This window comes from Numenius arquata, chromosome 2 (assembly GCF_964106895.1).
Source record: "Numenius arquata chromosome 2, bNumArq3.hap1.1, whole genome shotgun sequence".
Taxonomy (NCBI): domain Eukaryota; kingdom Metazoa; phylum Chordata; class Aves; order Charadriiformes; family Scolopacidae; genus Numenius; species Numenius arquata.
Window position 1 is genome coordinate 47,017,169 of NC_133577.1, and position 12,276 is coordinate 47,029,444.

The 12,276-nt window shown below is 40.9% G+C and overlaps 1 protein-coding gene across 1 annotated transcript in view; it reads right to left on the reverse strand.

Annotated features, from left to right (window-relative positions):
• The window catches only part of TP53BP2 (tumor protein p53 binding protein 2), a 28,604-nt gene extending 16,717 nt beyond the window's left edge, over positions 1-11,887 (reverse strand). Inside the window, exons 1-5 of the mRNA XM_074164453.1 lie at positions 11,740-11,887; positions 6,590-6,703; positions 4,966-5,045; positions 3,532-3,633; positions 591-765 (exon numbers count right to left, since the gene is read on the reverse strand). Coding sequence (XP_074020554.1) covers positions 591-765; positions 3,532-3,633; positions 4,966-5,045; positions 6,590-6,703; positions 11,740-11,887 — 619 coding nt within the window. The remainder of the gene's footprint in view (positions 1-590; positions 766-3,531; positions 3,634-4,965; positions 5,046-6,589; positions 6,704-11,739) is intronic.
• Between the last annotated feature and the right edge of the window lie 389 nt (positions 11,888-12,276).

Sequence of the window (12,276 nt, forward strand, 5' to 3'; positions counted from 1 at the left end):
GAAGGAGGATGACAAGGTAGGTAGAAGAATGAGTGTTGATATGAAGGCTAAAATAAATATTTAATGTTGCATCAACATGTGGAACTGCAAGCACCCAACTAGTACTGCAGTGAGCCAGACACTAGTCTGATTTCCATAATGAAAAAGAAAATACTCAGCCACTTTGGCCATTAAGTCACCTCTTGCGTAAGAGGCAACACGGGTATCGTGCCAACCTTTCTTACAGGCAAAGAAGAAAATAACACTCTAGATATGTGGGGTATTAACATCAAGGACAGCAAAAGTTACTGCAGTGCAGAAAGGTATTCGAGTAAGGAAACAGCCTGCACTGTACTTAAAGAGCAGATATACTAGGTTCAAAACACAGAGGGGAATGCACTTACGGGATATTTTAAAAAACGATACAAAAATATATTTTGTTCTAGGTCATTCAGGAATTCAGTTGGTAAATACAAGATGTGAAATTGTTATGATTAACATTTCCTGGAACGCTGTAAATACCTCCTCTGAATCACTGAAATTGCCAGAAATTTTAGAGCTCCAAGAAAAATGAAAAAATCACAGGCTACTTTCCCCGAGCAGGAACTCACCTAATTTCCCATTGCTGAGCCTTTTTTGCTCCACGTGGCCTTTCAGCGCTCTCACTTTCTTAAGTTTGGCTTCCTGATTCTCAGCAATTTCCTTTAATCGCTTCAGTTTTTCCTGCTCAGCAGCTTGCTGTTGCTGTCGCTGATCTTGCTGCTTCAGGAATTTCAGACGCTGTTCCTGCAGTCAAGACAATTTTTTTTTTTTTTTTTTTAATGAACTTATGGTATGGTACTGACAGAAACAGTCTCTTAAAAAAAACTTAAAAACAAATGGCCACAGCAGCTCAGATCAGTGTTAGCCCCGCATCCTGACTTCCCAGAGGGTCAAGGCAAGTCTGAGAGAACAGAGCAAGCACATATTGATACTCTCCCAACACAATCCTCCAGGTACCACCATCCTATAACACAAGAAACTATGGAAACAGAGGTGGTATCCGTGCCAAACAGCCCTTGGGAAATTTTTCTTCCATGAAATTGCTCAAAATCTTTTGAAGCCTGAGAAAAATTTTAGCATTCACATTCCATGACACTTGCCAATTTCATTTAATCACTGCTTTGCTCTTGACTTGCAAAAGCTAATGATTATTTCCTCACTACCTTCTCTCCATACTGATTGCATTTTACAGATCTCTATCATACATCACATTTTAAACAACTATAAGTCATGCTGGAAAACATTAGACATTCTTTTTACAGAGGATATTCCATAAATTATTGATCATTTTCATCATTCTCTGTACTTTTCCTAGTTCTTCTAGAGCCTCCTTCAGATGAAGGACCACGGCACACCAGAGCTCTGATAATTTACCTTTTCCTGGTAACAATCACCGCTGTCACAGGATGGGAGAATTCCAAGACATGGGGAAACCTTCTCATTGACCTGGCCCCCATTTATACAACAGACATCATCTCAGTGGAGAGGATCCTTTTGCCTCTCCAAGAGGATATGGTTTCCTCCCAGTTTCTGTGTACAGATGTCTATAGTTCAGAGCTGAAAGAAACCACCAGACCACCTATAGGGCCTTCCTTTAGGTCACTGGCCATTACACATGGCTTCCAGTCCTGGAGATGATAGGTTGTTCCAGAGGTAGGAGAACTACTGAGACCCCACTAACAGCCAAGACTATCACTGCTTAGTAACATTAGAACTCAACACTTCCTCAAAAAAGAGTCACCAGTCATATTTAGAAACAGGGAGTCTTGTGCACTTCGAATAAAAAAAGAAAGGCAATAAGTGAGCTCGCCTTCCGGAGAAAACCAGGCAGCACCTGCAGTGTATGTACCAGTTTAGAATCAATCCCACGCAGGAAAATGTCAGAAAATAGATATTACAGCTCATGTCTAAAAATAAAGTGTATTTTCCCCCCCTCAGAATCTATTTTTAATATTACATCTGATTTCAGAAGGCAGGGAAGAGGCAATGGAAAGCCTCTCTTTGAAAGGGCATTTAGGAAAGCAGGTTTGTTCCAGAGAGGTATGTTAAACGGAAAATTCTCCTGTGGGACACCCATAAGGCTACTCTTCTTCAAACCACAGGCAGCAGACACCTACCTGATGGGTAGCTACCCAGACTCAAACTCATATTTGTTATTATTTTTTTTTAGTTGTTTGGGTTCGGTTATTGTTTTTTTAAAATCTTTTAAAATTTCCTTTACAGTAAATATATGTAATGTTCCTATTTCTGGTTTCTATATATATAGTGACTACAGTGCTATTTTTAAGACCATGGTCTATCACTATCACCTGCGAGTGAAACAGGCAAAAGTTATGCAAGTTTAGGCTTCTCTTATATTTAACACGTCTCAGCTGGAACCCAGAGGAGGTCAACATTCTGCCTTGGCAAATTCATCAGGGCAGAATAGGTATTATCTGTGCTGCTAAAGCCTCAAGTGGGAACTCTAATCTCTTGGTTGATTGACTGATTTCTTACATTTATAGTTGCATCTTCTTCATATCAGTTCCTACCATAAAATGGAAATAAAGATATATTGGCTATTTTGACAGGCTGCAGTATCACTTCGAAGATGCTACGGAGCCATTAGAAAGCCATGGTTTGAAACACTTGCCAGAGATACAATTACTGAAAGCCAAGAGAATTGAACAAGATGCTAAACATCCAGGGCGCTGATCTCAAAAGGAGAGGGAGATGGGGCTTCTGACAGATGAAGAGCAGCGAGACAAGAGCCCCAGAGCAGCCCTTTTCCCCAAGAGAGCACATTCAGAAATGCACAGGAATGCAACCACCCAGGCAGCCCAGCGCTCTTCAGGATGGGCTCACACTTAACGATTCTCCGCCAAAAGCAGCATTTTCCGCGGTGTTTTCCAGGGTAGTGGTGTGTACCAACACTTAAGTCAAATATGAAATCCATGCCCCCCTTCTGCAGATGCATTCAGGGTATTTTTCCCCGAAATGATTCAGGAGTACCCTGTGTGCTTTCATTAGCTTTTCTGTTACTGTTCAGCGAGCATTTTATAAATCACTCTCCTAGTTACTTTTATCACATAAGTGCCACCTTTTTTAGGCAGCTGCCCTAGGAAGCCAGGGACACATTGAGCCCTATCAGGAGAAAGCAAGATATCATTACAGGACAGCATTATATCCAGAGACAACAGCATTGTTCTGCAATCAAACCAGTGAATGGCTGGTCATCACACAGAACACAAACAGGGCAGCAGAGCCACCAGGGTGAATGACAATATATTAATGTTATATTCTCTATCCTTTTAGTAAGCTAAGCAGTCGCTTCTATCACTGGCATTATTTTAATGTTTTACTAGTGGCTATTTGCATAGGTTGCCTTTCAAATTTAAAAAGGAGCCACCAAAGAAAGGGGGCCCTCTGTTTCTAAGAGGTGAAAAAACCCAAATCCCCAACCCTCCCTCCACCTCATGTGATTCTTACTACCTTTGTTCCTGGCTATAAACCATCTCATGCCCAACTCACCTTGTTGGCCAGCATTTGCTGCTGAGCCTCAATTTGTTGCTGCTGGCGTGATGCCATGTCCTGAAGTTCAGCCAGTGTCATATCCATCCTGGGAGCACTGACCTGCCAAAGAACATCCAAAGCATGCTAAGTCTAGAATTTTTAAACTGGCTAGCCTTGAACTCAATAAAGCTATTGCAGAAATGTGTGATAAAGGTCCTTAAAAACAACAACAGCAACAACTGAGTATCCAATAAAATAATTAGAAAGAAATGGCGTATTTCCCTGATAAAAGAATAAATAGTTGTAAGCTCATACACACGTGTAGCCCAATCCAGCAACACACGATCAGCTGACATCTCTTGAAACATTAAAATGCTGCTGGGATATTGCTAGAAATATTAAAGAGGAGTTTCAGAAAGCTTTATAATTAAGACCAGCATGAATCAGCTCTGACTGACTGAGCCCAAAACACTCCGCACATGGCAGGATGGATCTGTGGTCGTAGGTGTATCACTGCAATTCAAAACACTTCAATGCAAGTTGAAGAAAATGGAAAGTTTAAATACAGTGGGGGAAAAAAATCCTCACCACCCTCAAAGATAGCACCATTATTACATTAGTTATCTGTTCACATGTTTCCTGAATCTAGATTCAATCTTATATCCATAATTACAACTTCTGAACAAGATAAAATGACAGCAAATGGATTCATTACTGAAACACTAACTGGTCTCAACTTGAAATCTGGAACTAAGGGATCTCTGACACAAAACTGAACATGAAAATCATCAATGAACTGAAGGAAAACTAGAGGAAATATTTGGTGGGAGAGGGAAACTATGCTGAATTTGCTGCTCTGGGATCACCTGTAGAAACAGAGATATGGCAGCCAACAGGCAGAATCATAGAATGGTAGGAGTTGGAAGGGACCTTAAAGATCATCCAGCTCCAACCCCCCCTGCCATGGGCAGGGACACCTCCCACTAGACCAGGTCACTCAAAGCCCCATCCAGCCTGGCCCTGAACACTTCCAGGGATGGGGCATCCACAGCGTCTCTGGGCAACCTGTTCCACTGCCTCACCACCCTCACAGGAAAGAATGTCTTTCTAGTATCTAATCTAAATCTCCCCTCTTTCAGTTTAAAACCATTACCCCTTGTCCTATCCCTACACTCCCTGATAGAGTCCCTCCCCATCTCTCCTGTAGGCCCCCTTCAGGTACTGGAAGGCTGCTATAAGGTCTCCCTGGATTTTTGAGAGACAGATCTCAGAAACATCTTAAAAAACAAAAGCAAGGGTGATAATTGCTTGAGGCTTTGTGTTTGTTTCAGAGCAGTCATTTGGAATCTCTCCAAAACAGACTCTTAGTTTCCAGGGCAGGATGTGCACCAGCGTCTCAAAAGAAGGGAAGCCTCTGCTTTCACTATCCTGGCCATTGCATCAGGTACTTACTCCATTCTCTATTCTTCGATCACCAGGCACTTTCACACCATTTCTTTTTAAGGCTGGATCTTGAGACCTTTGTCCAGTTCCTAGATAGGAATACAGGATAATTAAAGATGGTAAGGTATTTTTGGATTTTTCTTATCCCTTTAGACATAGCATCCAATACAAAAGGAGAAACAGTACAATCATTCGGTTTAGAATCCGAACAACTGTTCTTCCAATGCTCTTAGCACTAAGATAAACTTAATTGATGACAGAAGGTATTTTATGAAGAGGCAGTTATTTAATGTCAACATTTATTTTAAAATACAAAACTGTTTTGAAATAGCATGGTGTTTGTCTGTTTTTCATATTTCTCCTGTGGCCAACAGGCCCCTAGTAAGTCTGCTTTTAAGATGAGGAGTCACAAAAACCTGTCCGCTCTGCAAACAACACCAAAATATCTTGCGTTTATTCACAGAGAGGCATTTTGACCACAATGTCTTAAAACCAGCATCTAGATGTTCTGATGTGCCTTTGCAAACTGTCTCACAGAGAATATCAATAACAATAGCTAAAGGTTAGTCACCTATCCTGAAAGATACACCATTTAATCTACAACTGATTATTTGCACTTAAAGTTTAAAAGCCCAAAGTTCTTCCTTCCTGGCAGTCATTGTGACAATAAAGATGCTACTTAACTAGAAACCTACTTTAATGTTTCCATCAAATTATATGCAAATGGCGTTCAGATGGTAAATGCGAAGATCACTCATTTCCCTGTAAGACATGCATGTCCTACAGGATGAAGCCACCTCTGTTTGCTTCTTGCCCACTTGGTACCTATTTCAAGAGCATATTCCCTCAAGACTAACACATTTCAAACATCAAGGTGTGTTTAACCATTTTAAAATATGCTAGGTATAATGTCATAACACGAATGCGGTATTTCCAATGCTGAGGAAGATTACCAAGAATGCAAACAGGAAAAGAGGAGGAAGACAACTGATTTAAAGGTAAAAGTCTTAAAGATTCTACTGAAGAGATTAATACGGGATGCACAGAAAAAACTTGAAAAGCAAAAAGTCATTTTCTTTATAGGTTTCGTATTTAGATTTATAAGACATAGATACTTGACCAGGCTGTTCATCTAAAGCTATACCTGAAACTAATACGAATGTGTAGATTGTGGGAGAAACGTCAAAGAACTCTATCTTTTGCCAAGTATGCTCAGTTTATCACTCTGGTGAAGTACTATCCGTGTGAAACATCCTAAGCCGAAATAATTAATTACACTACTGGACAGCAGTTTGGTTACTAGATTTAGAAGAAGAGACTATCACAGATCTCTAGATATTTAGCTGTGGCTAATATATTTAACACAGGATGTGCTTGGATGCTTTGGTGATGACCAGCTCTAGAAGAACTGCAGAAGTTTCAATTTGGATTTAATGTCCCCAGATCTCGCAAGGAAGGATGAGTTATTTACAAGTTTACTGTTACTAGTATTCTCTATTCATAAAAAAATAACAGTCAGACACCAAGAAGGGCTGCAACGCTATACTGACTCCCAATATTAATAAGTAACATATGCAAGCTTGAGGAACAAAATGAAATTTAGACAAGTGAGCCAGCTGAGATCACCACCTACCAGTTTCTCGGCAGGGAGAGCGTTCGTGCCGAAGAAAGAAACGAACCTCACTTCTCTGCATCCCAAAGCGCTGCAAAATATCCAGCATCCGTTCGTTATCGGCTATGGGACGTTCTGAAAAAGGAAAAAAGCCAGTTAACTACTGCAACCCTATACAGCTTGGGCACATACCAAAGCAAAACAAAAAGTACCTGTCCATCATCTGTCACTGAACACCTATTGTTACTCAGGTGCAGTGTGTGCACCTACCCCTTGCCCTCACCCAGCACCTTTCCCTTCGGAAGGTGCTGCACCGCTCCTTGCTTCTGGAATTAAACCAACACCTCTGAAAAGCAGATACAGCCCTTTAAAAGCCTGTCCCCGAAGGGAGAAGCCGAGGCACCGCTGCAGCCCAAGGGGAAGCAAACCAGCAATTTAGAGCTTCCGGTGCCTTAAGTTTGTATTCACAAATCATCTTACCTGCTCACCACCGCAGGAAACATGCTGAGGTACCTTTTGCTCCCCTCCTGCTGTACCCCAAACTTATTTCTCAGTCATTCCCACCCCCTCCGTAAGGGCTCCTCTGCCCCAGTTCCTGCATGGACTCAGTTACCTCCTATTCCAATAAGGATCAAGAAAGATGCAAGGATGAACTCTCAGAGAAGAGAAATTCTTCTCTTAACGCTTCCTAAGGATTGCAATCAAATGCTGGATTCAGAAGCTCTCGATGCCCCGAAGAGGCTCCCAGGCAGCACCCAAGAGGCCTGATCCTCAGAAAGCCATTGCAGCTCCTGTCACTTCGATGTTCCCCTATAGTTCCTGTCAGCCACAGAGCTGGCTCATTCTCTTGGACAGCAAATTTCACCACGATCAGATCACACGCATTTTGAAAGCCCCACTTCTGATAAACGTGGAAAGCTGAACTATTTTGGATTTGAAGCTCAAAGGAAAAAAGAGATTAGACAGTGAAAAGTGACTCCAATAAAAACTTGCCATTTTCTTTCAGACAGTTAAGATGAAGTCTTATTAAAAGTTATGTGCACAAGTTCTACTGTTTCCTTTCCTGCTCTTGTTCCCAAGTTCAGGATTCAGTCACATCTCTAATTTTTAAACCTTACTCATTGCCTTTTGATATTACAAAAATCCAGTGGTAGTGTACATCTACTGCCTCCTTTTACCAGTATTCCTCCCTTTCTGTATTACGGTTCTTCCAAAGTTTACACACTTCACAGCTGGGCATTCACAGACGGGATATAATTAGAATTACTTATTGGCCTCTAAATCTTTACATAAAAGCAATTTTACCATCCATTTTTATGCCTGTTTTAAAAGTGATGGCAACTAAGCAGTCAATATATCATAGTAGTCAACTTTAGGTAGTCAAGATACTGTCATAGTATCTAATGACAACATCTGAGACTCATGACCAGGTTGGACCCATTTGCGCTGGGTGCCAGACAAACAGAAGATACTGTTCCTGGCCTGAGAAATAAGACAAGCAGACAAAGACTGAAATTAAATACCACCACTTTTGCCCCAGTTTCATTTTTCCCAACATTGCTTTTATTGGATGTTTCCTTTCATTATTTAAGCAAGGGGAGGAAAATGAGAAAGGAAAAAAAAAAGAAAGAAATCAGAGAGCAGTTCATTCACATTCAATGGAGTCTTTCAAAGTCACTATCTTGATACAGAATAATCATTTGAGGGGAAAAATTGGTGTTAAGTACAAATGTTTTCAGTTTCCTAAGAAGAGAAGCTACTAACATATGTTTTCAGCATGTGAAAAGCTCTTTTTCAACATAAAAGTGTTCCTTTAAATGAAAATGCTGCAGCTGTGCTCAAGCAATCTAGGAAGGAAAATTTCTGGAGTCACTGTCAAAAGAGATTAGCTTTACAGAATAAGCAAGTAGGTCACTGTTACAGAAAAAGCAGTCTCTTGGCGGTTACTTGTCTAGACAACTAAAAAAGCTCTTCATCTGCTAAACCTTAATCCAAGGGAAAAAAAAAAAAGGCAAAAACAAAAACCCAACACTACTGCTGTCAGATTCCTATCTTAAAGAACATACAGCAGGCTTATGAGACTGATTTCTAGCAGCTCGGCAATACTTCAACTGAAACTGTACAATCAAGGGAAATGCCCTTTACACCAGGAATCCGTCAATACCACCCAGTGACTTCAAAGGAAGGTCAAAGAGATTTTCAAATACCAAACAAAACTACATTTGGAAAGCTCAAGAAGAAAGGACAAACAATAAGACTTCATTTTTTTTATTCCTTATCTGTCTCAAAGAAAAAAAAAAATATTTCTTTATACATGCACATGCCTTTTGACTGCTTTCCACAGTGGCCAAGGTAGTCACCTAACAGAATTCAGGCAATAATAGGAAGATCAAGAAAGTTTGCCCTGATGCTCATCAAATTTCAAGGAAAACCGGGAGGACAGGGAGAGCAGTAAACTTGCCCCCTTCAGGGAGCAGAATGCCTCGAGCGCACTTGCAGCAATCTTTCAGAGTACACTTGATAAGGTCTGACAACAGAAGCTAAAATTCCTGAGCAAGCGTCAGAAAAAGAGAGAAGCAAGCGATCTAAGAAGGAGCTCAGTAATTGAAGTCTGAGAAGTCATTTTCCAACATAAATCTTTTGTTTCTACCCCAGAAGGTTATCTGCCATGCCTCACGTTTGTTTTAAAATAAAATTTAATTTGCCCAGTGTAAAATGCAAACAAAATAGAAGCCATGGCAGATTTTGACAAAACAAGATAACAAACTTTGCTGACATCTAAAATGAGATTAGGTAAAAGCTAGAAGTATATTCTTTCCCACCCTTCCCCCCCCCCCCCAAAAAAAATCCAATATAAACATGAAAACATATCTTGCAAATGGTTGCTACTTGATGTTATACAGATGGTTAAGAAAGGCTATATTTTATTCAAAAAAACATGCATGTACTTCATCCAATACTCAAGTTTTTATGTTACATGATTTGAGACTACTCTATTTTTGGTGACCAAGTACAATTTGAAACTGTATACGGTTTTACACACATGCCCAATGTTTGGATACAGAAGTAAATAATTAGTAAATATGACAGGATCATAGAATTGCCCAGGTTGGAAGGGACCTTTAAGATCATCCAGTCCAACCATCAACCTAACTGATAAAAACCATCACTAAACCATGTCTCTAAGCACTATGTGTACCCGTCTTTTAAATACCTCCAGGGATGGTGCCTCAACCGCTTTCCTGGTCAGCCCATTCCAATGCTTAATAACCCTTTCAGTGTAAACATTTTTCCTAATATCAGTGAACAAGAATAATATCAGGAACAAGAATAATCTGGTTTCTAAAGCAATTGTCAAGGTTTTACTTTGTAAATGGATGATACTTTTTTTTGGTCTTATGACAACAGCTGGGCAAGTAACATTTAGGTATCTGTTCTTGTGGTATCTCAGAAAAAATTCTCTGCTTCACTTTATGTTTCTGTACCCAGATCTTCTTACATCTCCTTGAGCAGTAGAGTGGCTGACAACCTGATTTTACAAAAAACCTCCATGTGTTATATGGCCCCACTCAGCCAGATGTTCACTTTTCAGCTTAACAAGACATTTGGAAAGTAAGTACTGGCAGTCTTCGCTTGCCTCTCAGGGTAAGTGCTCTCAGCTTCAGGACAATCTCACTGCCCTTTCCAGAGCACTCTACATCAACATCTCAAAAGCCAATCAAGAATACGTGTCAAGAAACCACCAGGAGAGGAGCTGCACACTCCAGCAGGGCTCCGGCTTTGGTAACAACAGGAGAATCTTGTCCCTCACCATCACAACCTCTACTCTTTAACAGGGCGTGGGGCTAAGGCTAAATATAAATTCAGTGGTTTTACCTAAACCTTTATTTCACTTGTCTTTCACTGCAGACTTCGGTATTGGGTATTCGGTATTTAGACAGAGTTGGACAGAGATGTACAATAAAAACACTTTTCTAAAAGATAAAATCACCAATCCAGCATGGAAAGAGATTTTACTATCATTTATAAATAAAAAATGCTTTCTTTTTTAAGGAGAAGGAAAAAAAATCTGTTGCATTTTTTAAACTCAGAAAGATCAGAAACATTACAGCTGTCAGAAGTGGCTAATAATCAAGAGCCAACTCAAGTATCTCATGCTATTAAACAAACATTCAGCTCACAAAACACTTCTTTGAACAGGCGGGAGCCTGAGCCAACAGCAGGGGAAGACAGAAACATAAGCCCTTATCATCTGACTCTTTTATAATTTTGTTGAAGCATCTCAAAAAAGCTGGATCAAATATCATTATTTTTCATGACATAAAATCCTGTCCGTGATTCATCTATTTTAGGCCTCTGGATGGCTACCACTATCTAATGAATACCATGGAGACAGGAGATAGCCAAGAGTCCTTTCCCATTTAAGCCATGAAAAGTTATCCATGTTTTAGCTTTTGATTTGTCTGTTGACATGCTCTCCAGCTCCAATGGAGCACTGTGAACTGGGGAGATTGGAACTTCCAAGACAAAAATCAGCAATGTAGAAGAAGGGAAAAAAGCCACAACAGACCACGTACATAAAACTCCCTTCCAAAGGACAACAGTCAAAATGGGTTTCTATGTCCTTCCTCCCACCCACCACACACCTTCTTTAGAGCATTTCATATCAGGTAACTTCTACTCCTTCTGGTAACAATCCTTCCCTTCTAAACTTGATTAACACAATCAGGAACAAAAAAGGTGTCACCAGAAAAAGGAAGTTTCCTTTGCCACTGCAAGTGACAACAGCTCTGGGGCCGCAGAAACAATTCAGTCTGTGTCACAGAACTACTGATACTGCTTCAAAAACCCCCCACAGGCCACTGGGATCCCACAGTGGGGGAGAAGAAGGAAAACAACTCCCCACACCCTTCAGAGAGTCATTTGAGTCAGAGAAGGGCTGCATACACACAAGAACATGGCATATTCGAGTCCCCTTTTGCTTTTAGCTCATTTTTGCAGGTGTGAGCCTTTCTGTAGATGCGATATCACACAGCAGGTCTGATAAAGAGATTGACAAAGTTGTAAGGCAGAAACGCTCTGTGACAGGACCACGTCCGTCAGGTCCCCGTCTGGTACCTTGTCAGAAGCTGTGAATGCCCAGCAATTCAGGAAGAGCAAGCCTAACCTACCTGAGCCACACCACACTTCAGCCAGGTGGCACTCGCTCTCACCAGGCTCCTTGCACAGCTCCACCACATCCCTGCAGGTGGTTTCGGGGGTGACGGGCACCTCAGTGAAGTGCTGCTCGTTGTTACTGAGGTACACAGTCAGAAACATCTGGGAAAGACAAAAGCAACAGCACACAGTTACATTATAACACAAAGCCAGAGTCACAACCCTCCCATTAAACGCATTATTTTCAACACAATCATATCATTTGTTATCAACGACGGTGCATACAGAATTTGGAAACAAAGCCAAGTTTCTTCTCAAGGTGCAAGCAAGCGAGACAATACGGAAGTAATTATCTGCTCAACTAAATGACATTGCTGGAGGAGTGTTTGGTTTTAAATCTGGACCTGCTGCTCCTCCCTTCTCTCTTAAGGTGATGTGTCAGAGCTCCTCCCACCTCACCGTACATACGCACTGCACCCATTTGACGCAGCAGGGGAAACAGTCATCTACAGTTCAGAAATGTTCGTTGTCAGGAAAAACAATGGCAACTA